This window comes from Pelophylax lessonae (assembly GCF_965119305.1).
Source record: "Pelophylax lessonae genome assembly, chromosome: 5".
In the NCBI taxonomy this organism is placed as follows: domain Eukaryota; kingdom Metazoa; phylum Chordata; class Amphibia; order Anura; family Ranidae; genus Pelophylax; species Pelophylax lessonae.
The window spans coordinates 555958919-555983895 of NC_138772.1; the positions used below are offsets into that span (position 1 = coordinate 555958919).

At 46.2% G+C, this 24977-nt stretch overlaps 1 protein-coding gene across 1 annotated transcript in view; it reads left to right on the forward strand.

Moving 5' to 3' along the window:
• Positions 1–481: 481 nt before the first annotated feature.
• Positions 482–24977, forward strand: part of LOC309556605 (uncharacterized protein) — a gene marked incomplete at both ends in the record, with an annotated part of 37035 nt that continues 12539 nt past the window's right edge. The window contains 13 exons of the mRNA XM_082259043.1: positions 482–599; positions 1440–1496; positions 1734–1790; positions 4451–4507; positions 6425–6481; positions 8594–8650; positions 8890–8946; positions 9186–9242; positions 13816–13872; positions 15385–15441; positions 18919–18975; positions 21912–21968; positions 22199–22255. Of these exons, the coding sequence (XP_082115169.1) occupies positions 482–599; positions 1440–1496; positions 1734–1790; positions 4451–4507; positions 6425–6481; positions 8594–8650; positions 8890–8946; positions 9186–9242; positions 13816–13872; positions 15385–15441; positions 18919–18975; positions 21912–21968; positions 22199–22255 (802 nt within the window). The remainder of the gene's footprint in view (positions 600–1439; positions 1497–1733; positions 1791–4450; positions 4508–6424; positions 6482–8593; positions 8651–8889; positions 8947–9185; positions 9243–13815; positions 13873–15384; positions 15442–18918; positions 18976–21911; positions 21969–22198; positions 22256–24977) is intronic.

Below are 24977 nucleotides of genomic sequence, written 5' to 3' on the forward strand. Positions count from 1 at the left end.
GCTAGATCATTGCTGGGGTGGTTTGAGGTGTCTTCCTGCCCCTGGGAGGAGGTTATAGAAACCCCAGACACTTCTTTGTAACACATGATGATGGGACACCTGCCTTTACACGCATTTTATATAATTCATCCCAAAGGTTTTCTATTGGGTTGAGGTCAGGACCAGTCAGGTTCCTCCACCCCAAACTCACTCATCCATGTCTTTATGGACCTTGCTTCGTGCACTGGTGTGCAGTCATGTTGGAACAGGGAGGAGCCATCCCCAAACTCCTCCCACAAAGTTGGGAGCATGAAAATGTCCAAAATGTCTTGGTATGCTGACGCCTTCACTGCAACTAAGGGGCCAAGCTCAACCCCAACCCTTGAAAAACAACCAGGGGAAAGAGAAGGAAGCGCCACCTAGGTGTAGAAGTTACGTGGATTTTATTAACAATGGTTTTATAAGCTCACAGGAGTAATTAGTAGAAAATTCTCATCAAGACATGGAGATGCCACCCTGGTCCATCCTGCAGACACCGCACTGTGCCGGGGAAGAGATGGATGGAGCGTCCTGTGGCCACAAGGAAGTCCATGCCAACCACCATGGAACGCACAGCGGATGTGACGTCACTGGAAGAGAAGAGACGGCCAGAACAGCAGGCTACGCACTCGGAGTACCAACTCCTTCTCCAGGCCTGCAGAGCGACATCTCCATGTCTTGTTTACTACTCAATCCCATGAGTTTTTATAACCATCTTTAATAAAAAAACAACGTAATTGTTACACTTAGGTGGCGCTTTCTTCTCATTACACAGAGCTGGCTATACTCTGAGGAAAGCTGCTGCCACTTGCTAACAAATATTAAGAACTTATGGACTTCCCTCTAGATATTCAATACTAGTGCTGTATCCCCATATGGACTTTTGCTCCGTATGGTCACATACTTTTCATGCCCCAGAAGCTGTCATAATAAGTAACCTGAAAAACAACCCCACACCATAATCCCCCCTCCCCCACACCATAATCCCTCCCTCCAACAAATGATTTGGACCAGTGCACAAAGCAAGGACCATAAAGACATGGATGAGTGAGTTTGGGTTGGAGGAACTTGACTGGCCTGCACAGAGTCCTGACTTCAACCCAATAGAACACCTTAGGGATGAATTTAGAACGGAGACTGCGAGCCAGGCCTTCTCGTCCAACATCTGTGCCTAACCTCACAAATGTGCTTCTGGAAGAATGGTGAAACATTCCCATAGACACTCCTAAACCTTGTGGACACATTTCACAGAAGAGTTGAAGCTGTTATAGCTGCAAAGAGTGGGCCAACGCAATATTGAACCCTACGGACTAAGACTGGGATGCCATTAAAGTTCATGTGTGTGTAAAGGCAGGCGTCCCAATACTTTTGACAATATAGTGTACCTGCTGTGTCTTTTACCTTTTTGTTTTCTTCTTCAGATAGCGGACTAAGTCCCAGGATCTTCTGTGATGGTGAAGACCACAGCTGGATACAAGGTGCGTCCTTTCTTTTGTCTGAGCCTCATGCAGGTCTTCCAGCGTGTCCGGGCTGACTGTAGCTCTGGTCACTCCTGTGGACTCTGCTAGATCATCCTTGGGGTGGTTTGAGGCCTTCTCCTGCATCTCTGGGAGGAGGTTATAGAAACCCCAGATACTTCTTTTGTAGTACACATGGATGGTATGTGATGTGCTGGATGTACATGCTGTTTTACCTTTGTATTCTTCTTTCTTCAGATAGTGGACTAAGTCCCAGGATCTTCTGTGATGGTGAAGACCACAGCTGGATACAAGGTGCGTCCGTCCTTAATTTCTAGGAGCATAGAAAAAGGTTAAAAAAATAAAAAAAGCGGACTTTGTACCAGGAAATCTACAACAAATAAAAAATGTTTTATTGATTATTTTTTTTTGTAACATTTTATTGGAATTTTCCAAAATACAGAAGAGCGAATGTACAAAAACTGTGAAACCCTGGGGGGGATTTCACAGGAGCAGTGGAAGCAAATGGCTCTAAGGTTAAAAGGAAAAGAAGAAAAGGGAGGGTAAGGGGGGAGGGGAGGAGGGAGGGTATGGAAACAAGGAAGGGGAGGAGGAGGGTATGGAAACAGGGGAGGAGGGAGGGTATGGAAACGGGGGAGGAGGGAGGGAGGGTATGGAAACGGGGGAGGAGGGAGGGAGGGTATGGACACTGGGGAGGGAGGGTATGGACACTGGGGAGGGAGGGTACGGACACTGGGGAGGGAGGGTACGGACACTGGGGAGGGAGGGTACGGACACTGGGGAGGGAGGGTACGGACACTGGGGAGGGAGGGTACGGACACTGGGGAGGGAGGGTACGGACACTGGGGAGGGAGGGTACGGACACTGGGGAGGGAGGGTACGGACACTGGGGAGGGAGGGTACGGACACTGGGGAGGGAGGGTACGGACACTGGGGAGGGAGGGTACGGACACTGGGGAGGGAGGGTACGGACACTGGGGAGGGAGGGTACGGACACTGGGGAGGGAGGGTACGGACACTGGGGAGGGAGGGTATGGACACTGGGGAGGGAGGGTATGGACACTGGGGAGGGAGGGTATGGACACTGGGGAGGGAGGGTATGGACACTGGGGAGGGAGGGTACGGACACTGGGGAGGGAGGGTACGGACACTGGGGAGGGAGGGTACGGACACTGGGGAGGGAGGGTACGGACACTGGGGAGGGAGGGTATGGAAACGGGATATGGGGGGGGGGGGGTAGAACCACTGAAAAAGATCTTACACGATGAGAGCCGTCATTTGGCTCGAGAGGTTGCAAACATTCAATGTAGAAGAAAGTAACGGAGAGGGGGAGTTGAGTGAAAATGTATAGATTGGAACTAGTGGTGAATATTATCACAGGAGGGGGGGGGGGGTGGAGAGAGAATCGGCTACACAAATTGAAACCAGGTATAGATAGGGTAGGGTGTGAGTGACCCCATCAGATGAGGCTTGGAGGATGAAGTGGTCTCAGCGTCAGTCATTTGTGTGGATTTATTGGGAAAAGGGAGGGTAGAAGGAAAGGTTTCGCCCATTATCAGGTGGGGGGGGGGGTGTGTATGTCCTTGGAGAGATGTCCACAGAATGTGGGAATTTAGTCAGGAAAGAGTCCCATTTATTGTAAAAGCGCGAGTGGTTGCAAGTGGAGAAGACTAGGTCCAGTTTTTTTTCTTTGTGGTGTAGGCTGATGGGTTCAGTTCTCACATCGAAAGATGTAGGGGGGGGTGGTGGAGGTCCATTATTTATTTTATTTCTGATGAAACATTGACTGCCCTTTTCTAGTTTTTGCTGTCCGCTACTGGACACCTCCTCTGGTTCCTATTTCAGGTGACATGTCACTTTTTAATGAACATGTGAAAAGGGTCCTGAGGAAGCACCTATGTGAAACATGTTGACCTATTTGGATTATCTTGCTCAAAAGCCCTGTGGTTTTTGTGACTTCTATCATGAAGAAATATAATTGATCTGTTATCCCATTGCTTTTATATCCTGTGGTTTAAAGCGGAGTTCCACCCTGGCTATACATTTTTTAATAAAAATACCCCCGGGACAGTCAGGGCTAGCACATTCCACAATGGATAGCCTCTGATCTGTCCCGGTTCGCACTTACCTTTTAGAAGAAATACTTACCTTGAAAATGTCTTGTCCAGCGCTGCCATCTCAGGTGTGGGCAGCTTGAAGCCAGCGCGATCCTCTTCCGCATCCTCTTCCTTTTTCTTCGGTCCCACGATGCACTGCACCGACCCTGACGTCACTTCCAGGGCGCGCGCGTCATCCCTCCACAGCTTCTGGGCATGCCCAGAAGCTGTTTAGAAGGGAATGACGCGCGCGCCCTGGAACTGACGTCAGGGTCGGTGCAGGCGCAATGATTCCTGGGAGCGATGACGTTCAGCTCCCAGGAATCATTGCAAAAGCCAGGAAGTGACGAATCGCCGTGGCCGCCGAGGGGAGGAAGAAGGAAGTAAGGTAAGTATATTTTCTCTACAAGGTAAGTAAAAAAAAAAAAAAAAAATTTGCGATTATCCATTTGTTTTTCAGGTGACCCGGAGCGAGAAGATGGAGGTAAGTGTAAATTTAGGGTGGAACTCCACTTTAACATGAATCAATAAAACCCGTTTTGTTAAAGTTTCCCTGGTACCAGTAAAGCCAAAATAGAAAAAGGTCAAAAAAGAGAGGCAACTATATAGGATGTGGTACTTATTTTGTCAGCATTTATATTTAGGAGCCTCATGCAGGTCTTCCAGCGTGTCCGGGCTGTCTGTAGCTCTGGTCACTCCTGTGGACTCTGCTAGATCATCCTTGGGGTGGTTTGAGGCCTTCTCCTGCATCTCTGGGAGGAGGTTCTAGAAACCCCAGATACTTCTTTTGTAGTACACATGGATGGTATGTGATGTGCTGGATGTACATGCTGTTTTACCTTTGTATTCTTTCTTCAGATAGCGGACTAAGTCCCAGGATCTTCTGTGATGGTGAAGACCACAGCTGGATACAAGGTACGTCCATCCTTAATTTCTAGGAGCATAGAAAAAGGTTAAAAAAATAAAAAAAAGCGGACTTTGTACCAGGAAATCTACAACAAATAAAAAATGTTTTATTGATTTTTTTTTTTTTTTTGTAACATTTTATTGGAATTTTCCAAAATACAAAAGAGAGCATGTACAAAAACTGTGAAACCCTGGGGGGGATTTCACAGGAGCAGTGAAAGCAAATGGCTCTAAGGTTAAAAGGGGGGAGGAAGTGTATGGAAACTGGGGAGGGAGGGTATGGAAACTGGGGAGGGAGGGTATGGACACTGGAGAGGGAGGGTATGGACACTGGGGAGGGAGGGTATGGACACTGGGGAGGGAGGGTATGGACACTGGGGAGGGAGGGTATGGACACTGGGGAGGGAGGGTATGGACACTGGGGAGGGAGGGTATGGACACTGGGGAGGGAGGGTATGGACACTGGAGAGGGAGGGTATGGACACTGGAGAGGGAGGGTATGGACACTGGGGAGGGAGGGTATGGACACTGGGGAGGGAGGGTATGGACACTGGGGAGGGAGGGTATGGACACTGGGGAGGGAGGGTATGGACACTGGGGAGGGAGGGTATGGACACTGGGGAGGGAGGGTATGGACACTGGGGAGGGAGGGTATGGACACTGGGGAGGGAGGGTATGGACACTGGGGAGGGAGGGTATGGACACTGGGGAGGGAGGGTATGGACACTGGGGAGGGAGGGTACGGACACTGGGGAGGGAGGGTACGGACACTGGGCAGGGAGGGTATGGAAACGGGATATGGGGGGGGGGTAGAACCACTGAAAAAGATCTTACACGATGAGAGCCGTCATTTGGCTCGAGAGGTTGCAAACATTCAATGTAGAAGAAAGTAACAGAGAGGATGAGCTGAGTGAAAATGTATAGATTGGAACTAGTGGTGAATATTATCACAGGGGGGGGGGGGGGGGGTGGAGAGAGAATCGGCTACACAAATTGAAACCAGGTATAGATAGGGTAGGGTGTGAGTGACCATCAGATGAGGCTTGGAGGATGCAGTGGTCTCAGCGTCAGTCATTTGTGTGGATTTATTGGGAAAAGGGAGGGTAGAAGGAGGAGGAAAGGTCTCACCCATTATCAGGTGGGGGGGGGGTGTATGTCCTTGGAGAGATGTCCGCAGAATGTGGGAATTTAGTCAGGAAAGAGTCCCATTTATTGTAAAAGCGCGAGTGGTTGCAAGTGAATACTAGGTCGTTTTTTTTCTTTGTGGTGTAGGCTGATGGGTTCAGTTCTCACATCGAAAGCTGTAGGAGGGGTGGCGGAGGTCCATTATTTATTTATTTTATTCCTGATGAAACATTGACTGCCCTTTTCTAGTTTTTGCTGGCCACTACTGGATACCTCCCCTGGTTCCTATTTCAGGTGACATGTCACTTTTTAATGAACATGTGAAAAGGGTCCTGAGGAAGCACCTATGTGAAACATGTTGACCTATTTGGATTACCTTGTTCAAAAGTTCTGTGGTTTTGTGACTTCTGTCATGAAGAAATATAATTGATATGTTATCCCATGGCTTTTATATCCTGTGATTTGAACACAAATGAATACAACCTGTTTTGTTAAAGTTTCCCTGGTACCAGTAAAGCCAGAAAGGTCAAAAAAGAGAGGCAACTATATAAGATGTGGTACTAATTTTGGGATCATTTATATCTAGGAGCTTCGCAGGTCTTCCAGCGTGTCCGGGCTGACTGTAGCTCTGGTCACTCCTGTGGACTCTGCTAGATCATCCTTGGGGTGGTTTGAGGCCTTCTCCTGCATCTCTGGGAGGAGGTTATAGAAACCCCAGATACTTCTTTTGTAGTACACATGGATGGTATGTGATGTGCTGGATGTACATGCTGTTTTACCTTTGTATTCTTCTTTCTTCAGATAGCGGACTAAGTCCCAGGATCTTCTGTGATGGTGAAGACCACAGCTGGATACAAGGTGCGTCCTTCCTTAATTTTTAGGAGCATAGAAAGGTTAAAAAAAAAAGCTGACTTTGTACCAGGAATTCTCCAAGGAATAAAAAATGTTTTATTGATTTTTTTATTTTTTTTGTATTTTATTGAAATTTCCCAAAATACAAAAGAGAGCATGTACAAAAACAGTGAAACCCTGGGGGGGGGATTTCACAGGAGCAGTGGAAGCAAATGGCTCTAAGGTCAAAGGAAAAGGAGGGAGGGAGGGAGGGTATGGAAAGTGGGGAGGGAGGGTGTGGAAAGTGGGGAGGGAGGGTATGGAAAGTGGGGAGGGAGGGTATGGAAAGTGGGGAGGGAGGGTGTGGAAACAGGGGATGGGGAGGGTGTGGAAACAGGGGATGGGGAGGGTGTGGAAACGGGGGATGGGGAGGGTGCGGAAACAGGGGGTGGGGTATAACCACTGAAAAAGATCTTGCACGATAAGAGCCGTCATTTGGCTGGAGAGGTGGAAAACACTCATTCAGTGTAGAAGAAAGTAACGGAGAGGGGGAGTTGAGTGAAAATGTATAGATTGGAACTAGTAGTGAATATTATCATGGGGGGTCTCAGAGAGTCAGCTACACAAATTGAAACAAGGTATAGATAGGGTAGGGTGTGAGTGACCATCAGAGGCTTGGAGGATGCAGTGGTCTTGGCGTCAGTCATTTGTGTGGATTTATTGGGAAAAGGGAGGGTAGAAGGAGGAGGAACTTATCCGAGAGGCAGAAATTACTCATTGCCCAAGGAACCCCCAGCAACCTCTGGAGGAACCCTGGTTGAGAAACCCTGTATTAGGGTATCCCTTAATAGTAAATTGTGTTTTAATGGTGGCGGGAGGGAGTTGACTCTGCAGTGTAATATAGCGGACAGTTCACATGGATCAACCATCTGGGATCCAAGATCATAGTTGGAGCATCTGGATGTCCCCGACAAACCAGTCCAAACCCACTCTGACGAGGCAGAGGATAAATTATACATTTGGATTTTCAGTAGATTAGCGCCCCCCTATTTTTGTTTTAAGATCACAGGATATAAAAGTAATGGGATAACGCCTATTCCTAGTGTACAATCCTTTTGAGCATGATAATCCAAATAGGTCAACGTGTTTCGAATGAGTGCTTCCTTAGGACCCTTTAAACAAGGCGAATCCTGAATTTTTGTGGCAGTTATGTCAGTCGGTGTTGGAAGTCCACTCTTCAGTATTGGCAAGTTGTTACCATATCTTTATAGACTACCTGAGTATTATTGCAATCCCCCCTTTGTTAGGCTTTGGGCTGTCCATGGTGGTGATCCATTATATGTATTTACACTGGAAGGAATTTTTGGTGCTTTTTCTGTTATTCCATCCTCCTTGGATACATTTTGCCAGATTTATATTTTTTTAAAATTGGTCGGTAAGGGGGGGGTTTGTAGGTGGCACCTTTTTATACCGCATCGGTGGATTGAGGTTGTACTACCATTTAGGTTGATGCTTGTCTTTTAAACCTATAGATGTGTGCCTTTGCCTCTTTTTACTATTCCTGATGAAACATTGACTGCCCTTTTTTAGTTTTTGCTGGCCGCTACTGGACACCTCCCCTGGTTCCTATTTTAGGTGACCTGTCACTTTTTAATGAACATGTGAAAAGGGTCCTGAGGAAGCACCTATATGAAACATGTTGACCTATTTGGATTATCTTGTTCAAAAGTTCTGTGGTTTTGTGACTTCTATCATGAAGAAATATAATTGATATGTTATCCCATGGCTTTTATATCCTGAGATTTGAACACAAATCAATAAAACCTGTTTTGGTAAAGTTTCTCTGGTACCAGTAAAGACAGAAAGGTCAAAAAAGAGAGGCAACTATATAGGATGTGGTACTAATTTTGGGATCATTTATATCTAGGAGCTTCGCAGGTCTTCCAGCGTGTCCGGGCTGTCTGTAGCTCTGGTCACTCCTGTGGACTCTGCTAGATCATCCTTGGGGTGGTTTGAGGCCTTCTCCTGCATCTCTGGGAGGAGGTTATAGAAACCCCAGATACTACTTTTGTAGTACACATGGATGGTATGTGATGTGCTGGATGTACATGCTGTTTTACCTTTGTATTCTTTCTTCAGATAGCGGACTAAGTCCCAGGATCTTCTGTGATGGTGAAGACCACGACTGGATACAAGGTGCGTCCTTTCTTTGTCTAGGAGCCTCATGCAGGTCTTCCAGCGTGTCCAGGCTGGTCGTAGCTCTGGTCACTCCTGTGGACTCTGCTAGATCATAGCTGGGAGGGTTTGAGGCCTCCTCTTGCCCCTCCGGGAGGAGGTTATAGAAATCTCAGACAGTTCTTGGAAAAGCTTGTCAGTGGTATGTGAGGTGGTGGAGGTACCTACTGTTTTCATTACCTCCGCTCTTCTTTCTCCAGATTGTGGATTAAGTCCCAGGATCTTCTGTGATGGTGAAGACCACAGCTGGATACAAGGTGCGTCCTTCTTTTATGTCTAAGAGCCTCTTGCAGGTCTTCCAGCGTGTCCGGGCTGACTGTAGCTCTGGTCACTCCTGTGGACTCTGCTAGATCATCCCTGGGGTGGTTTGAGGCCTCTTTCTGCCCATCCAGGAGGAGGTTATAGAAACCCCAGATACTTCTTTGTAGCACACATAGATGGTATGTGATGTGCTGGATGTACATGCTGCTTTACCTTTGTATTCTTCTTTCTTCAGATAGTGGACTAAGTCCCAGGATCTTCTGTGATGGTGAAGACCACAGCTGGATACAAGGTGCGTCCTTCCTTTATTTCTAGGAGCATAGGAAAAGGTTAAAAAAAAAAAAAAAAAAAGTGAACTTTGTACCAGGGAATCTACAACGAATAAAACATTTTATTGATTTTTGTTTTTTTTTGTAACATTTTTTATTGGAATTTTCCAAAATACAAAAGAGCAAATGTACAAAAACGGTGAAAGCCTGGGGGGGAATTCACAGGAGCAGTGGAAGCAAATGGCTCTAAGGTTAAAAGGAAAAGAAGAAAAGGGAGGGTAAGGAAACAGGGGAGGGAAGGAGGGAGGGTATGAAAACAGGAGGGGAGGAGGGAGGGTAAGGGAACAGGGTTGGGGAGGAGGGAGGGTATGGAAACAGGGGAGGGAGGGTATGGAAACAGGGGAGGGAGGGTATGGAAACAGGGGAGGGAAGGAGGGAGGGTATGGAAACAGGGGAGGAGGGAGGGTATGGAAACAGGGGAGGAGAGAGGGTATGGAAACGGGGAAGGGGAGGAGGAGGGTATGGAAACAGGGGAGGAGGGAGGGAGGGTATGGAAATGGGGGAGGAGGGAGGGTATGGAAACGGGGGAGGGGAGGAGGGAGGGAGGGTATGGAAACGGGGGAGGGTATGGAAACAGGGTTGGGGAGGAGGAAGGGTATGGAAACAGGGTTGGGGAGGAGGAAGGGTATGGAAACAGGGTTGGGGAGGAAGGAGGGTATGGAAACGGGGTTGGGGAGGAGGGAGGGTATGGAAACAGGGGAGGGGAGGAGGGAGGGTATGGAAACGGGGTTGGGGAGGAGGGAGGGTATGGAAACGGGGTTGGGGAGGAGGGAGGGTATGGAAACGGGATTGGGGAGGAAGAAGGGTATGGAAACAGGGGAGGGGAGGAGGGAGGGTATGGAAATGGGGTTGGGGAGGAGGGAGGGTATGGAAACGGGGTTGGGGAGGAGGGAGGGTATGGAAACGGGGTTGGGGAGGAGGGAGGGTATGGAAACGGGGTTGGGGAGGAGGAGGGTATGGAAACGGGGTTGGGGAGGAGGGAGGGTATGGAAACGGGGTTGGGGAGGAGGGAGGGTATGGAAACGGGGTTGGGGAGGAGGGAGGGTATGGAAACGGGGTTGGGGAGGAGGAGGGCATGGAAACGGGGGAGGGTATGGAAATGGGATTGGGGGGGGTAGAACCACTGAAAAAGATCTTACACGATAAGAGCCGTCATTTGGCTGGAGAGGTAGAAAACACTCATTCAGTGTAGAAGAAGGTGACGGAGAGGGTGAGTTGAGTGAAAATGTATAGATTGGAACTAGTAGTGAATATTGTAAAACGATAAAACCTCGCGCTTGTGGTAAGAATAGTATAAGTGAATAAGGTGCTTGTATTCGTGCTATAACAACTGTGGGGAATAGATAAATAATAAATCATGCTGTGCATGTGAAAGCTGCTTGCTGCAAGAAAAGTGCTAGTGCTCTTTTAAATGTGTAGGTCCGTGATTGCAGCGCTGCTTAAATAAATATGAATATATACTGTGCTAATATCCCAATAGTAAAATTCATCGATGGCAAATGTAAAATATAAAAAATATAGAAATATAAAATATCAAAAACTCAAAAAATTAAGAATAAAAAATATATGTATCAATAAATGTCCATAATCAAGTCCATCAGAAAAAATGCAGATAAAGCAGTACACAAATTGAAAGAAGGTATAGATAGGGTAGGGCATAAGGGTGTGAGTGACCATCAGAGGCTTGGAGGATGCAGTGGTCTCGGCGTCAGTCATTTGTGTGGCTTTATTGGGAAAAGAGAGGGTAGAAGGCGAAGGAAAGGTCTCACCCATTATCGGGGGGGGGGGGGGTGTATGTCCTTGGAGAGATGTCCCATTTATTGAAAAAGCACGAGTGGTTGTAAGTGGAGAAGAATAGGTCCAGTTTTTTTCTTTGCGGAGTTGGCTGACCAGTTCAGTTCTCACATCAGAAGCTGTAGGAAGGGTGGGGGAGGTCCATTTTTTTTGAGGATGGCCCTTCTGGCCACCATGAAGCATGTGTGGAAAGCCAAGCTTTGTTGTGTCCAACAAACAGAGACTGCGTTTTTGAATATCCAAGGGGAGATCTTTCCAGAAAGCCAAATAGCAAGGGGAAAGGGTCTTTACATGGTTGATACCCAGTCACTGTGGCTGCAAGATTTTCTATTTGGTCCCAGAAGCCTGAGATGAGAGGACGGCTCCACAGCCTGTGATACAGCGTTGGTCTGGAGGCACCATGAGCATTGTTGTGGAGGTTGAGGACATTGAAAAAGGTGAGTATGCTCGGTGCTTGATGTTCAGTTGCTGCTCCCTCCACAATTCGTTGGTGATGAAGGCACAGGTGGTGTTGTAGCCCGCAAGGATGCAGTCTCTTGACCATGGAAAGGAGAAATCCTTGTTTCCGCGGGGAGGTTTGATCCGGGTGGGGAGGCTTGACAAGTTGGGAAGTTAGGGGTTTTTAAATGTCCGGAATTTTAACCACTTTACCTCTGCTCACATGGAGGCTACTGCAGCAATGTGGCTCGTTCCCGTCCAGCGACGTAGACCTACGTCACTGGACTCCTCCCCCTGTAGGCGGCGCTCGCGCTGTTTTCAGTCACACCATGAAGCATGTGTGGAAAGCCAGGGGTTTGTAAATGTCCGGAATTTTAAGGTGGGCAAGATCCAATAGGATTCCCAGTATGGATGCGCGAAAATGCTTACCCCCCCTGTCATGGCAAAGTGCTAGCTGCAAAATGAATTGCTTGTCGGATATTTAGGAACTGGTGGGCTGGTAGGTTGTAGCGGGTTGGAATAACCGTGAAGGGGAGGGTTGAGCCAGAGGGGAGATCAAAACCTTGTGCCAAGCTTGTAAGCCTGTGGTAGGCCCATGTGGAAAAGGCCGCCTATGTGGGAAGAGAGGGTGACCATTTATTGGAAGGTGGCGTGATATAAAAGGGGAGAGGCCCAATTGTTTTTTCCTGATCTCCCAAGCTATTGGGGCAACCTTTCCAACACAGAGGAACCCTTAAAAAAGAACTTTCAGGTTTCAGGGAACCCCTGATAAAAATAACTATATCTTCAACTCATGATACATTAGTGTGATGGTCAGTTGGAAGAATGCTACATACACTGGTGGTCATTGTGAAGAATTACCTCCATCCAGATAGGTAAAAAAGATGAATGGTTTCAGTGGGAACTCATCCGAGAGGCAGAAATTACTCATTGCCCAAGGAACCCCTAACAACCTCTGGAGGAACCCTGGTTGAGAAACCCTGTATTAGGGTATCCCTCAATAGTAAATTTGTGTTTTAATGGTGGCGGGAGGGAGTTGACTCTGCAGTGCAATATAGCGGACAGTTCACATGGGTGTCAACCATCTGGAATCCAAGATCATAGTTGGAGCATCTGGATGTCCCCTACAAACCAGTCCAAACCCACTCCGAGGAGACAGGATAAGTTATACATTCGGATTTTCGGTCGATTAGCGCCCCCCTATTTTTGTTTTAAGATCACAGGATATAAAAGTAATGGGATAACGCCTATTCGTAGTGTACAATCCTTTTGAGCATGATAATCCAAATAGGTCAACGTGTTTCGAATGAGTGCTTCCTTAGGACCCTTTAAACATGGCGAATCCTGAATTTTTGTGGCAGTTATGTCAGTTCCGTGTTGGGGAAGTCCACTCTTCAGTATTGGCAAGTGGTTACCATATCCTTATAGAATACCTGAGTATTATTGCAATCCCCCTATTTGGTAGGCTTTGGGCTGTCCATGGTGGTGATCCATTATATGTATTCGCACTGGAAGGAATTTTTTGTGCTTTTTCTGTTATTCCCATCCTCCTTGGATACATTTTGCCAGATTTATATTTTTTTAAAATTGGTCGGTAAGGGGGGGGGGGGGGTTTGTAGGTGGCACCTTTTTTATACCACATCAGTGGATTGAGGTTGTACTACCATTTGGGTTGATGCTTGCCTTTTAAACTATAGATGTGTCCCTTTGCCTCTTGTTACTATTCCTGATGAAACATTGACTGCCCTTTTTTAGTTTTTGCTGGCCGTTACTGGACACCTCCTCTGGTTCCTATTTTAGGTGACCTGTCACTTTTTAATGAACATGTGAAAAGGGTCCTGAGGAAGCACCTATGTGAAACATGTTGACCTATTTGGATTATCTTGTTCAAAAGTTCTGTGGTTTTGTGACTTCTATCATGAAGAAATATAATTGATATGTTATCCCATGGCTTTTATATCCTGTGATTTGAACACAAATCAATAAAACCTGTTTTGGTAAAGTTTCCCTGGTACCAGTAAAGCCAGAAAGGTCAAAAAAGAGAGGCAACTATATAGGATGTGGTACTAATTTTGGGATCATTTATATCTAGGAGCTTCGCAGGTCTTCCAGCGTGTCCGGGCTGACTGTAGCTCTGGTCACTCCTGTGGACTCTGCTAGATCATCCTTGGGGTGGTTTGAGGCCTTCTCCTGCATCTCTGGGAGGAGGTTATAGAAACCCCAGATACTTCTTTTGTAGCACACATGGATGGTATGTGATGTGCTGGATGTACATGCTGTTTTACCTTTGTATTCTTTCTTCAGATAGCGGACTAAGTCCCAGGATCTTCTGTGATGGTGAAGACCACTGCTGGATACAAGGTGCGTCCTTCCTTTATGTCTAGGCGCCTCATGCATGAGAAATCCTTGTTTCTGCTGGGAGGTTTGATCCGGGTGGGGAGCCTTGACAAGTTGGGGAAGTTAGGGGTTTGTAAATGTCCGGAAATTTAAGGCAGACAAGATCCAAGAGGGTGTCCAGTATGGACGCGCGAAAATGCTTACCCCTGTCAGGGCAAAGGCTAGCTGAAAAATTGCTTGTCGGACATATAGGAACTAGGGATAGACCGATGTGGTTTTTTCAGGGCCAATACCGATATTTTGGTCACAATGTATCGGCCGATTATTTTGTACATTTAAAATTTTTAAAAATAAAGACAATTTTTGACACAAATCTTGTACTGAACATGTTAATGTTTATTTAATGCCTAGTGGCTGGCTGGCACCCTGTGGGTGGGTGGCTGTCTGGCACCCTGTGGGTGGGTGGCTGTCTGGCAACCTGTTTGTAGGTGGCTGGAACTTTTGAGCATGATAATCCAAATAGGTCAACGTGTTTCGAATGAGTGCTTCCTTAGGACCCTTTAAACAAGGCGAATCCTGAATTTTTGTGGCAGTTATGTCAGTTCCGTGTTGGGGAAGTCCACTCTTCAGTATTGGCAAGTTGTTACCATATCCTTATAGAATACCTGAGTATTATTGCAATCCCCCTTTGTTAGGCTTTGGGCTGTCCATGGTGTCGATCCATTATATGTATTCGCACTGGAAGGAATTTTTTGTGCTTTTTCTGTTATTCCCATCCTCCTTGGATACATTTTGCCAGATTTATATTTTTTTAAAATTGGTCGGTAAGGGGGGGGGGGGGGGTTTGTAGGTGGCACCTTTTTATACCACATCAGTGGATTGAGGTTGTACTACCATTTGGGTTGATGCTTGCCTTTTAAACTATAGATGTGTCCCTTTGCCTCTTGTTACTATTCCTGATGAAACATTGACTGCCCTTTTTTAGTTTTTGCTGGCCGCTACTGGACACCTCCCCTGGTTCCTATTTTAGGTGACCTGTCACTTTTTAATGAACATGTGAAAAGGGTCCTGAGGAAGCACCTATGTGAAACATGTTGACCTATTTGGATTATCTTGTTCAAAAGTTCTGTGGTTTTGTGACTTCTATCATGAAGAAATATAATTGATATGTTATCCCATGGCTTTTATATCCTGTGATTTGAACACAAATCAATAAAACCTGTTTTGTTAAAGTTTCCCTGGTACCAGTAAAGCCAGAAAGGTCAAAAAAGAGAGGCAACTATATAAGATGTGGTACTAATTTTGGGATCATTTATATCTAGGAGCTTCGCAGGTCTTCCAGCGTGTCCGGGCTGACTGTAGCTCTGGTCACTCCTGTGGACTCTGCTAGATCATCCTTGGGGTGGTTTGAGGCCTTCTCCTGCATCTCTGGGAGGAGGTTATAGAAACCCCAGATACTTCTTTGTAGCACACATAGATGATATGTGATATGCTGGATGTACATGCTGTTTTACCTTTGTATTCTTCTTTCTTCAGATAGCGGACTAAGTCCCAGGATCTTCTGTGATGGTGAAGACCACAGCTGGATACAAGGTGCGTCCTTCCTTTATTTCTAGGAGCATAGAAAAAGGTTAAAAAAAAAAGCGGATTTTGTACCAGGAAATCTACAACCAATAAAAAATGTTTTATTGATTTTTTTGGGGGGTTTTTGTAACATTTTATTGGAATTTTCCAAAATACAAAAGAGCGAATGTACAAAAACAGTGAAACCCTGGGGGGGATTTCACAGGAGCAGTGGAAGCAAATGGCTCTAAGGTTGAAGGAAAAGAAGAAAAGGCAGGGTATGGAAACCGGGGAGGAGGGAGGGTATGGAAATGGGGGAGGGGAGGAGGGAGGGTATGGAAACCGGGGAGGAGGGAGGGTATGGAAACCGGGGAGGACGGAGGGTATGGAAACCGGGGGAGGGGAGGAGGGAGGGTATGGAAACCGGGGGAGGGGAGGAGGGAGGGTATGGAAACGGGGGAGGGGAGGAGGGAGGGTATGGAAACGGGGGAGGGGAGGAGGGAGGGTATGGAAACGGGGGAGGGGAGGAGGGAGGGTATGGAAACGGGGGAGGGGAGGAGGGAGGGTATGGAAACGGGGGAGGGGAGGAGGGAGGGTATGGAAATGGGGGAGGGGAGGAGGGAGTGTATGGAAACGGGGGAGGTGAGGAGGGAGGGTATGGAAACGGGATTTGGGGGGGGGGGGGGGTAGAACCACTTAATAAGATCTTACACGATAAGAGCCGTCATTTGGCTGGAGAGGTAGAAAACACTCATTCAATGTAGAAGAAGGTGACGGAGGGGGTGAGTTGAGTGAAAATGTATAGATTGGAACTAGTAGTGAATATTTGCATGGGGGGGGGGGGGCAGCTACACAAATTGAAACAAGGTATAGATAGGGTGTCAGTGACCATAAGAGGCTTGGAGGATGCAGTGGTCTCGGCGTCAGTCATTTGTTGGATTTATTGGGAAAAGAGAGGGTAGAAGGAGGAGGAAAGGGTCTCACCCATTATCGGGTGGGGGGGGGGGGATGTCCGCAGAATGTGGGAGTTTAGTCAGGAAAGAGTCCCATTTATTGTAAAAGCGCGAGTGGTTGTAAGTGGAGAAGAATAGGTCCAGTTTTTTTCTTTGCGGAGTTGGCTGACCAGTTCAGTTCTCACATCAGAAGCTGTAGGAGGGGTGGTGGAGGTTCCATTTTTTTGAGGATGGCCCTTCTGGCCACCATGAAGCATGTGTGGAAAGCCAAGCTTTGTTGTGTCGAACAATCAGAGACTGCGTTTTTGAATATCCAAGGGGAGATCTTTCCAGAAAGCCAAATAGCAAGGGGAAAGGGTCTTTACATGGTTGATACCCAGTCACTGTGGCTGCAAGATTTTCTATTTGGTCCCAGAAGCCTGAGATGAGATGACAGCTCCACAGCCTGTGATACAGCGTTGGTCTGGTCTGGAGGCACCATGAGCATTGTTGTGGAGGTTGAGGACATTGAAAAAGCTGAGTATGCTCTGTGCATGATTTTCAGTTGCTGCTCCCTCCACAATTCGTTGGTGATGAAGGCACAGGTGGTGTTGTAGCCCGCAAGGATGCAGTCTCTTGACCGTGGAAAGGAGAAATCCTTGTTTCCGCGGGGAGGTTTGATCCGGGTGGGGAGCCTTGACAAGTTGGGAAGTTAGGGGTTTTTAAATGTCCGGAATTTTAACCACTTTACCTCTGCTCACATGGAGGCTACTGCAGCAATGTGGCTCGTTCCCGTCCAGCGACGTAGACCTACGTCGCTTGACTCCTCCCCCTGTAGGCGGCGCGCGCCGCCGGAGGCGCGCTCCCGCTGTTTTCAGTCACAGCGGGAGTCGGGCCAGGGGAGGAGCAGCGGCAATCGCCGCCGCTCTTCCCCGATCGTCGGGGAATCGAGTGAGGAGATCCGCCCGCCTGTGTAAACAGAGCGGGCGGATCTCCTAAGTGACAGGGAGTGACCGATCGGAGTGTTCAGCATAGCTGAACATCTGATCTGTCCCTGTGTCACTCAGTCCCCTCCCCCCACACACGTCAGTAAGCACCAGGCATACATTAACCCCTCCCTCTCCAATAAAATTAACCCCTTCACTGCCAGTGTCATTTTTACAGTAACAGTGCATATTTATAGCACTGATTACTGCAGTAATGTCACTGGTACCCCCAAAAGTGTCAAAAATGTCAGTCAAGGGTCCGATCTGTCCGCCGCAATGTCGCAGTCCCGCAAAAAAATTGCAGATCGCCGCCATAAGCGTTAAAAAAAAAAAAACACCAAAAATTACAGAAATCTTTCCCGTAGTTAGTAAACGCAATAACTTTTGCGCAAACCAATGAAAATACGCTTATCGTGATTTTTTTTACCAAACATAGGTAGCAGAAAACAAATTGGCCAAAAATTTTTAAAAAATTAGATTTTTACATTTTTTTTGGGGGGGGGAATTTCATATAAAAAAAATGTTAAAAATATTGTTATTTTTTCAAAATAAACGCTCTTTTTTTGTTTATAGCGCAAAAAGTAAAAATCGCACAGGTGATCAAATACCACCAAAAAAAAGCTCTGTTTGTGGGGAAAAAAAGGACGTAAATTTTGTTTGGGTACGGCGTCGCACGACCGCGCAATTGTCAGTTAAAGTCGCACAGCGCCGAATCGCAAAAGAGTGGCCTGGACGTAAGACAGCAAAATCCTCCGGTGGTAAAGTGGTTAAGATGGGCAAGATCCAAGAGGATGCGCAAAAATGCTTCCCCCCCCCCCCCCCCCCTGTCATGGCAAAGGCTAGCTGCAAAATGAATTGCTTGTTGGACATAAAGGTCCGATGTGGTTTTTTCAGGGCCGATACCGATATTTTTTTATACCACATCGGTTTATTGAGGTTGTACTACCATTTGGGTTGATGTTTGTCTTTTAAACTATAGATGTGTCCCTTTGCCTCTTGTTACTATTCCTGATGAAACCTTGACTGCCCTTTTTTAGTTTTTGCTGGCCGTTACTGGACACCTCCCCTGGTTCCTATTTCAGGTGATATGTCACTTTTTAATGATCATGTGAAAAGGGTCCTGAGGAAGCACCTATGTGAAACATGTTGACCTATTTGGATTATCTTGTTCAAAAGTTCTGTGGTTTTGTGACTTCTGTCATGAAGAAATATAATTGATATGTTATCCCATGGCTTTTATATCCTGTGATTTGAACACAAATCAATAAAACCTGTTTTGTTAAAGTTTCCCTGGTACCAGTAAAGCCAGAAAGGTCAAAAAAGAGAGGCAACTATATAGGATGTGGTACTAATTTTGGGATCATTTATATCTAGGAGCTTCGCAGGTCTTCCAGCGTGTCCGGGCTGTCTGTAGCTCTGGTCACTCCTGTGGACTCTGCTAGATCATCCTTGGGGTGGTTTGAGGCCTCTTCCTGCATCTCTGGGAGGAGGTTATAGAAACCCCAGATACTTCTTTTGTTGCACACATGGATGGTATGTGATGTGCTGGATGTACATGCTGTTTTACCTTTGTATTCTTCTTTCTTCAGATAGCGGACTAAGTCCCAGGATCTTCTGTGATGGTGAAGACCACTGCTGGATACAAGGTGCGTCCTTCCTTTGTCTAGGAGCCTCATGCATGGGAAATCCTTGTTTTCACGGGGAGGTTTGATCCGGGTGTGGAGGCTTGACAAGTTGGCAAGTTAGGGGTTTGTAAATGTCCGGAATTTTAAGGCGGCCAAGATCCAAGAGGGTGTCCAGTATGGTTGCGCGAAAATCTTAACCCCTGTCAGGGCAAAAGCTAGCTGAAAAATGAATTGCTTGTCGGACATATAGGAACTAGGGATAGATTGATGTGTTTTTTTTCAGGGCCAATACCGATATTTTGGTCACAATGTATCAGTATTGGCCAATATTTTGTACATTTAAAATTTTGAAAAATGGAGACAATTTTTGACACAAATCTGGTACTGAACATGTTAATGTTTGTTTAATGCCTGGCTGGCACTCTGCGGTGGGTGGCTGGCTGGCACCCTGTCTGTGGGGGGCTGGTACAGGGCCTGTGGATGTGGGTGGCTGGTTGGCACCGTGCTGCTGTGGGTGGGTGTATGGCTGTGATACACTCCCGCAAGACTAGTCCTGACTCCAGACATCAGGGGAAAGTGCATATCGACCTTGCTGATTATCGGTCTATCCCTAATAGGAACCGGTGGGCTGGTAGGTTGTAGCGGGTTGGAATAACCGGGAAGGGGAGGGTTGAGCCAGAGGGGAGATCAAAACCTTGTGCCAAGCTTGTAAGCCCGTGGGAGGCCCATGTGGAAAAGGCCGCCTATGTGGGAAGAGAGGGTGACCATTTATTGGAAGGTGGCGAGATATAAAAGGGGAGAGCCCCATTTTTTTTCCCTGATCTCCCAAGCTATTAGGGCAACCTTTCTCAACCTTTCCAACACAGAGGAACCCTTAAAAAAATAACCTTTTAGGTTTCAGGGAACCCCTGATAAGTCACTATATCTGCAACTCATGACACATTAGTGTGATGGTCAGTTGGAAGAATGCTACTTACACTGGTGGCCATTGTGAAGAATTACCTCCATCCAGATAGGTAAAAAGCTCAATGGTGTCAGTGGGAACTCATCTGAGAGGCAGAAATTACTCATTGCCCAAGGAACCCCCAGCAACCTCTGGAGGAACCCTGGTTGAGAAACCCTGTGATAGGGTATCGCTTAATAGTAAATTTGTGTTTTAATGGTGGCGGGAGGGAGTTCTGCAGTTTAATATAGCGGACAGTTCACATGGGTCAACCATCTGGGATCCAAGATCATATAGTTGGAGCATCTGGATGTCCCCGACAAACCAGTCCAAACCCACTCTGAGGAGGCAGAGGATAAATTATACATTCGGATTTTCGGTAGATTAGCACCCCCCTATTTTTGTTTTAAGATCACAGGATATAAAAGTAATGGGATCACACCTATTCCTAGTGTACAATCCTATTTCTTCATGATAGGAGTCGCAGAACTTTTGAGCATGATAATCCAAATAGGTCAACGTGTTTCAAATGAGTGCTTCCTTAGGACCCTTTCACATGTCGCATTCTGAATTTTTGTGGCGGTTGTTATGTCAGTTCGGTGTTGGGGAAGTCCACTCTTCAGTATTGGCAAGTGGTTACCATATCTTTATAGACTACCTGAGTATTATTGCAATCGCCCTTTTTGGTAGGCTTTGGGCTGTCCATGGTGTCGATCCATTATATGTATTCGCACTGGAAGGAATTTTTTGTGCTTTTTCTGTTATTCCCATCCTCCTTGGATACATTTTGCCAGATTTATATATTTTTTAAATTGGTGGGGGGGGGGTTGTAGGTGGCACCTTTTTATACCACCGCTTGTCTTTTAAACTATAGATGTGTCCCTTTGCCTCTTGTTACTATTCCTGATGCAATAATATTCACAAAAAATGCAGCGCTAAACTTAAAAATGAATCATAAATGCAGTGACGGAAAAATATCATACGAATGGTATTGTGAAAATAACATATAAATTAGGTATAGAGTGTCTAAAAATCCCAAAGTAAAACAAATCCAAGAAAGTGGTTGTGATAACAGTCCTTCCTCCTGTGACACCCAGGGAATGTGTAAGGTGGGGACACCACAGTGCACTAATGAGGGTAGCAGCTTGCCAAAAAGCCGTGGCTACTCCACTTAATGAGAAAGCCTCGCCAGATAAAGCATGTCTCAGGAATTCCAAGAAACCATAGGTAGCACCGTAGAAAATTGATTCCTCAAAGGAGCTCCATAGTGGTCAGATGAATATATAGGAAAAAAATTGTACAAAAGACCATAGCGTAACCCCATAAATCATATTGATGATTATTAAAGAAAACTACTCACATGGATGTAGCACATATAAAACGGTAGCTGGAGATACAATCGCGGCGTCCCGCAAATAACTCGTCAGCATAGATCACAGCCCTTTTTTAGTTTTTGCTGGCGGCTACTGGATACCTCCCCTGGTTCCTATTTTAGGTGACCTGTCACTTTTTCATGAACATGTGAAAAGGGTCCTGAGGAAGCACCTATGTGAAACATGTTGACCTATTTGGATTATCTTGTTCAAAAGTTCTGTGGTTTTGTGACTTCTGTCATGAAGAAATATAATTGATATGTTATCCCATGGCTTTTATATCCTGAGATTTTAACACAAATCAATACAACCTATTTTGTTATAGTTTCCATGGTACCAGTAAAAGTCAGCATAGAAAAAGGTCGAAAAAGAGAGGCAACTATATAGGATGCGGTACTTATTTTGGCAGCGTTTTATATTTAGGAGCCTCATGCAGGTCTTCCAGCGTGTCCGGGCTGACTGTAGCTCTGGTCACTCCTGTGGACTCTGCTAGATCATCCTTGGGGTGGTTTGAGGCCTTCTCCTGCATCTCTGGGAGGAGGTTATAGAAACCCCAGACACTTATTTTGTAGTACACATGGATGGTATGTGATGTGCTGGATGTACATGCTGTTTTACCTTTTGTATTCTTCTTTCTTCAGATAGTGGACTAAGTCCCAGGATCTTCTGTGATGGTGAAGACCACAGCTGGATACAAGGTGCGTCCTTCCTTTATGTCTATGAGCCTCATGCAAGTCTTCCAGCGTGTCCGGGCTGTCTGTAGCTCTGGTCACTCCTGTGGACTCTGCTAGATCATCCTTGGGGTGGTTTGAGGCCTCTTCCTGCCCCCTCCAGGAGGAGGTTATAGAAACCCCAGACACTTCTTTGTAACACATGTGAATAGTATGTGATGTGGTGGACATACCTGCTGTATTCTTTTTTTCTTCAGATAGTGGACTAAGTCCCAGGATCTTTGGTGATGGTGAAGACCACAGCTGGATACAAGGTGCGTCCTTTTTTTTGTCTAGGAGCCTCATGCAAGTCTTCCAGCGTGTCCGGGCTGGTCGTAGCTCTGGTCACTCCTGTGGACTCTGCTAGATCATCCCTGGGGTGGTTTGAGGCCTCTTCCTGTCCCCTCCAGGAGGAGGTTATAGAAACCTCAGACATTTCTTGGAAAAACTTGTCAGTGGTATGTGATGTGCTGGAGGAACCTTCTTCTGTTTCGTTACCTCTGCTCTTCTTTCTCCAGACTGTGGACTAAGTCCCAAGATCTTCTCTCGTAAAGACCACCGCTGGATACAAGGTGCGTCCTTCCTTCCTTTATTTCTAGCAGCCTTTTGCAAGTCTTCCAGCGTGTCCGGGCTGACTGTAGCTCTGGTCACTCCTGTGGACTCTGCTAGATCATCACTGGGGTGGTTTGAGGCCTCTTCCTGCCCCTCCAGGAGGAGGTTATATAATTCCCAGACACTTCTTTGTAACGCACATGGATGGTACACTGTTTTCAAAAGTATTGGGACGCCTGCCTTTACACACACATGAACTTTAATGGCATCCCAGTCTTAGTCCGTAGGGTTCAATATTGAGTTGGTCCGCCCTTTGCAGCTATAACAGCTTAAACTCTTCTGGGAAGGCTGTCCACAAGGATTAGAAGTATGTCTATGGGAATGTTTGACCATTCTTCCAGAAGCGCATTTGTGGGGTCCGGCACTGATGTTGGATGAGAAGGCCTGGCTCGCAGTCTCCACTCTAATTCATCCCAAAGGTTTTTTTATCGGGTTAAGGTCAGTACTCTGTGGAGGCCAACCAAGTTCCTCCACCCCAAACTCACTCATCCATGTCTTTATGGACCTTGCTTTGTACACTGGTGTGAAGTCATGTTGGAACAGGAAGGGACCATCCCCAAACTCCTCCCACAAAGTTGGGAGCATGAAATTGTCCAAAATGTCTTGGTATGCTGACGCCTTAAGATTTCCCTTCACTGGAACTAAGGGGCCAAGCCCAACCCCTGAAAAACAACTCCACACTATAAAACCATGTCTGAGCCTTTGCTTAATATACTGACAATGACTACTCCGTCAGGGTGCAATTAGACCCAGGACCTCCCCCCAAGATGTGTGTACATAGTTTGATGGCCCCTGTCGCCTTGCCCAAATGAGTTTGCATGACTAATTCCCTAATCCGGGCTTCTCCTGTCCAACGAAGAGAGTGTGTCATAAATGCAATTAAAACTAATTGGATAAAATCGCATTGGATTAAAAAGCACATAAACCTAGATATAAAAGTAAATGCTAAAACTGGATCCCATAGCTGGGCTTCTCTCAGCAGAGTATATGTCTCTCCTAAGGACGTCTGTGTGAGACCTTCATCTCTGTCCTAGTTGTAATCTAGTAAAGCAAGGATTCCCAAACTACGGCCCTCCAGCTGTTGCAGAACTACACATCCCATGAGGCATTGTAAAACTCTGACATTCACAGACATGACTAGGCATGATGGGAATTCTAGTTCCTGAATAACTGGAGGGCCGTAGTTTGGGAAACCGTGCAGTAGAGGAAATGGAGAGGGTGGTTATGTATCCCTAGCCTTTGTGTGAGCCTTATCTCCCCAGGAATCATGATGTCCCTTCCTTGTGTAGGCCGCTGTGTAGTCGACTGGAACGCATGCCGCTGAACCCAGAAGTGCGTCGTGCATACCAGGCCTCCAATTCAACCGCAGCACTTCCTGTAAATGTATTAATGGCTCTACAGGATGGGATCACGCCCTCAGGGGCGTGGCTATGAACGTCCCAGGTATGAAAACGACACCCCCTTCATTACATCACCCCACATATATAGCCAGAGATGAAAGAAGACTTGTATGTGCCTTGGCCACGCCTCTAAAGGTGCTGCGTGTTTCTAATCCTCTCCTACTGTAAGACTGTGTAACAAAGGACGGTGCAGACAATTCGCATGTACTAAGTAAAACTGTGCATGAGTATTAGATTAATTTGGACTTATTGGGCATGACTTAAAGAAGAAACAGCACCACGTGTGTATGTGTGTATATATTTATTTATATATATGTATGTGTGTGTGTATATATATAAAACCATCTGTAACACACACTGTCACCTCAGACAAGAATGTTCAGATTTATCCTAGACAGTAGCGCTCTTTCAGGAGACAGGTTCTTTTGGGTCAGTTTGCGTTTAAGAGCTTAGAGACAAAGTTAACACTTTTCAAAATAAGGTTTAATTATAAGAAAGGTTAAAATTGGTGCGAATAAAAATATTTACAGAAAAATGATACAGCAATTTAGAAAGAATGAAAATACTTGCATTAAAACGGTCCTGGTATTACCTTAGTTTCAGGCGCTGAACAGGTATGATTGGTTCCCCTTGAGCGATGTTATGGCTTGGATGGTAGGATGAGAACTGACTGCTCTCTCATTTCCTGTCTTTTTTTTCTCTGAGTTCAAAAGGGGTGGTGACGGACACCCCTGACCAATTACAATCAGAGTGGCAAAAGGGCTGTCCTGTGGTTTATGACTATTTCAAATGTACTTTGTGGACAGAGTCATACCACTCATAAAATATCAGTTTCAAGAATGTAACCCTTACATATGTCAAGATATTAAAACTAAGCATGTCATTTTCTTTCAAACAATATCAAACATGAATATATTTTATCACAGAGGGGATATCTTATCGATCGTTTCAATTTCCTGTACTACAGGGTGACCATGTGTGGTCT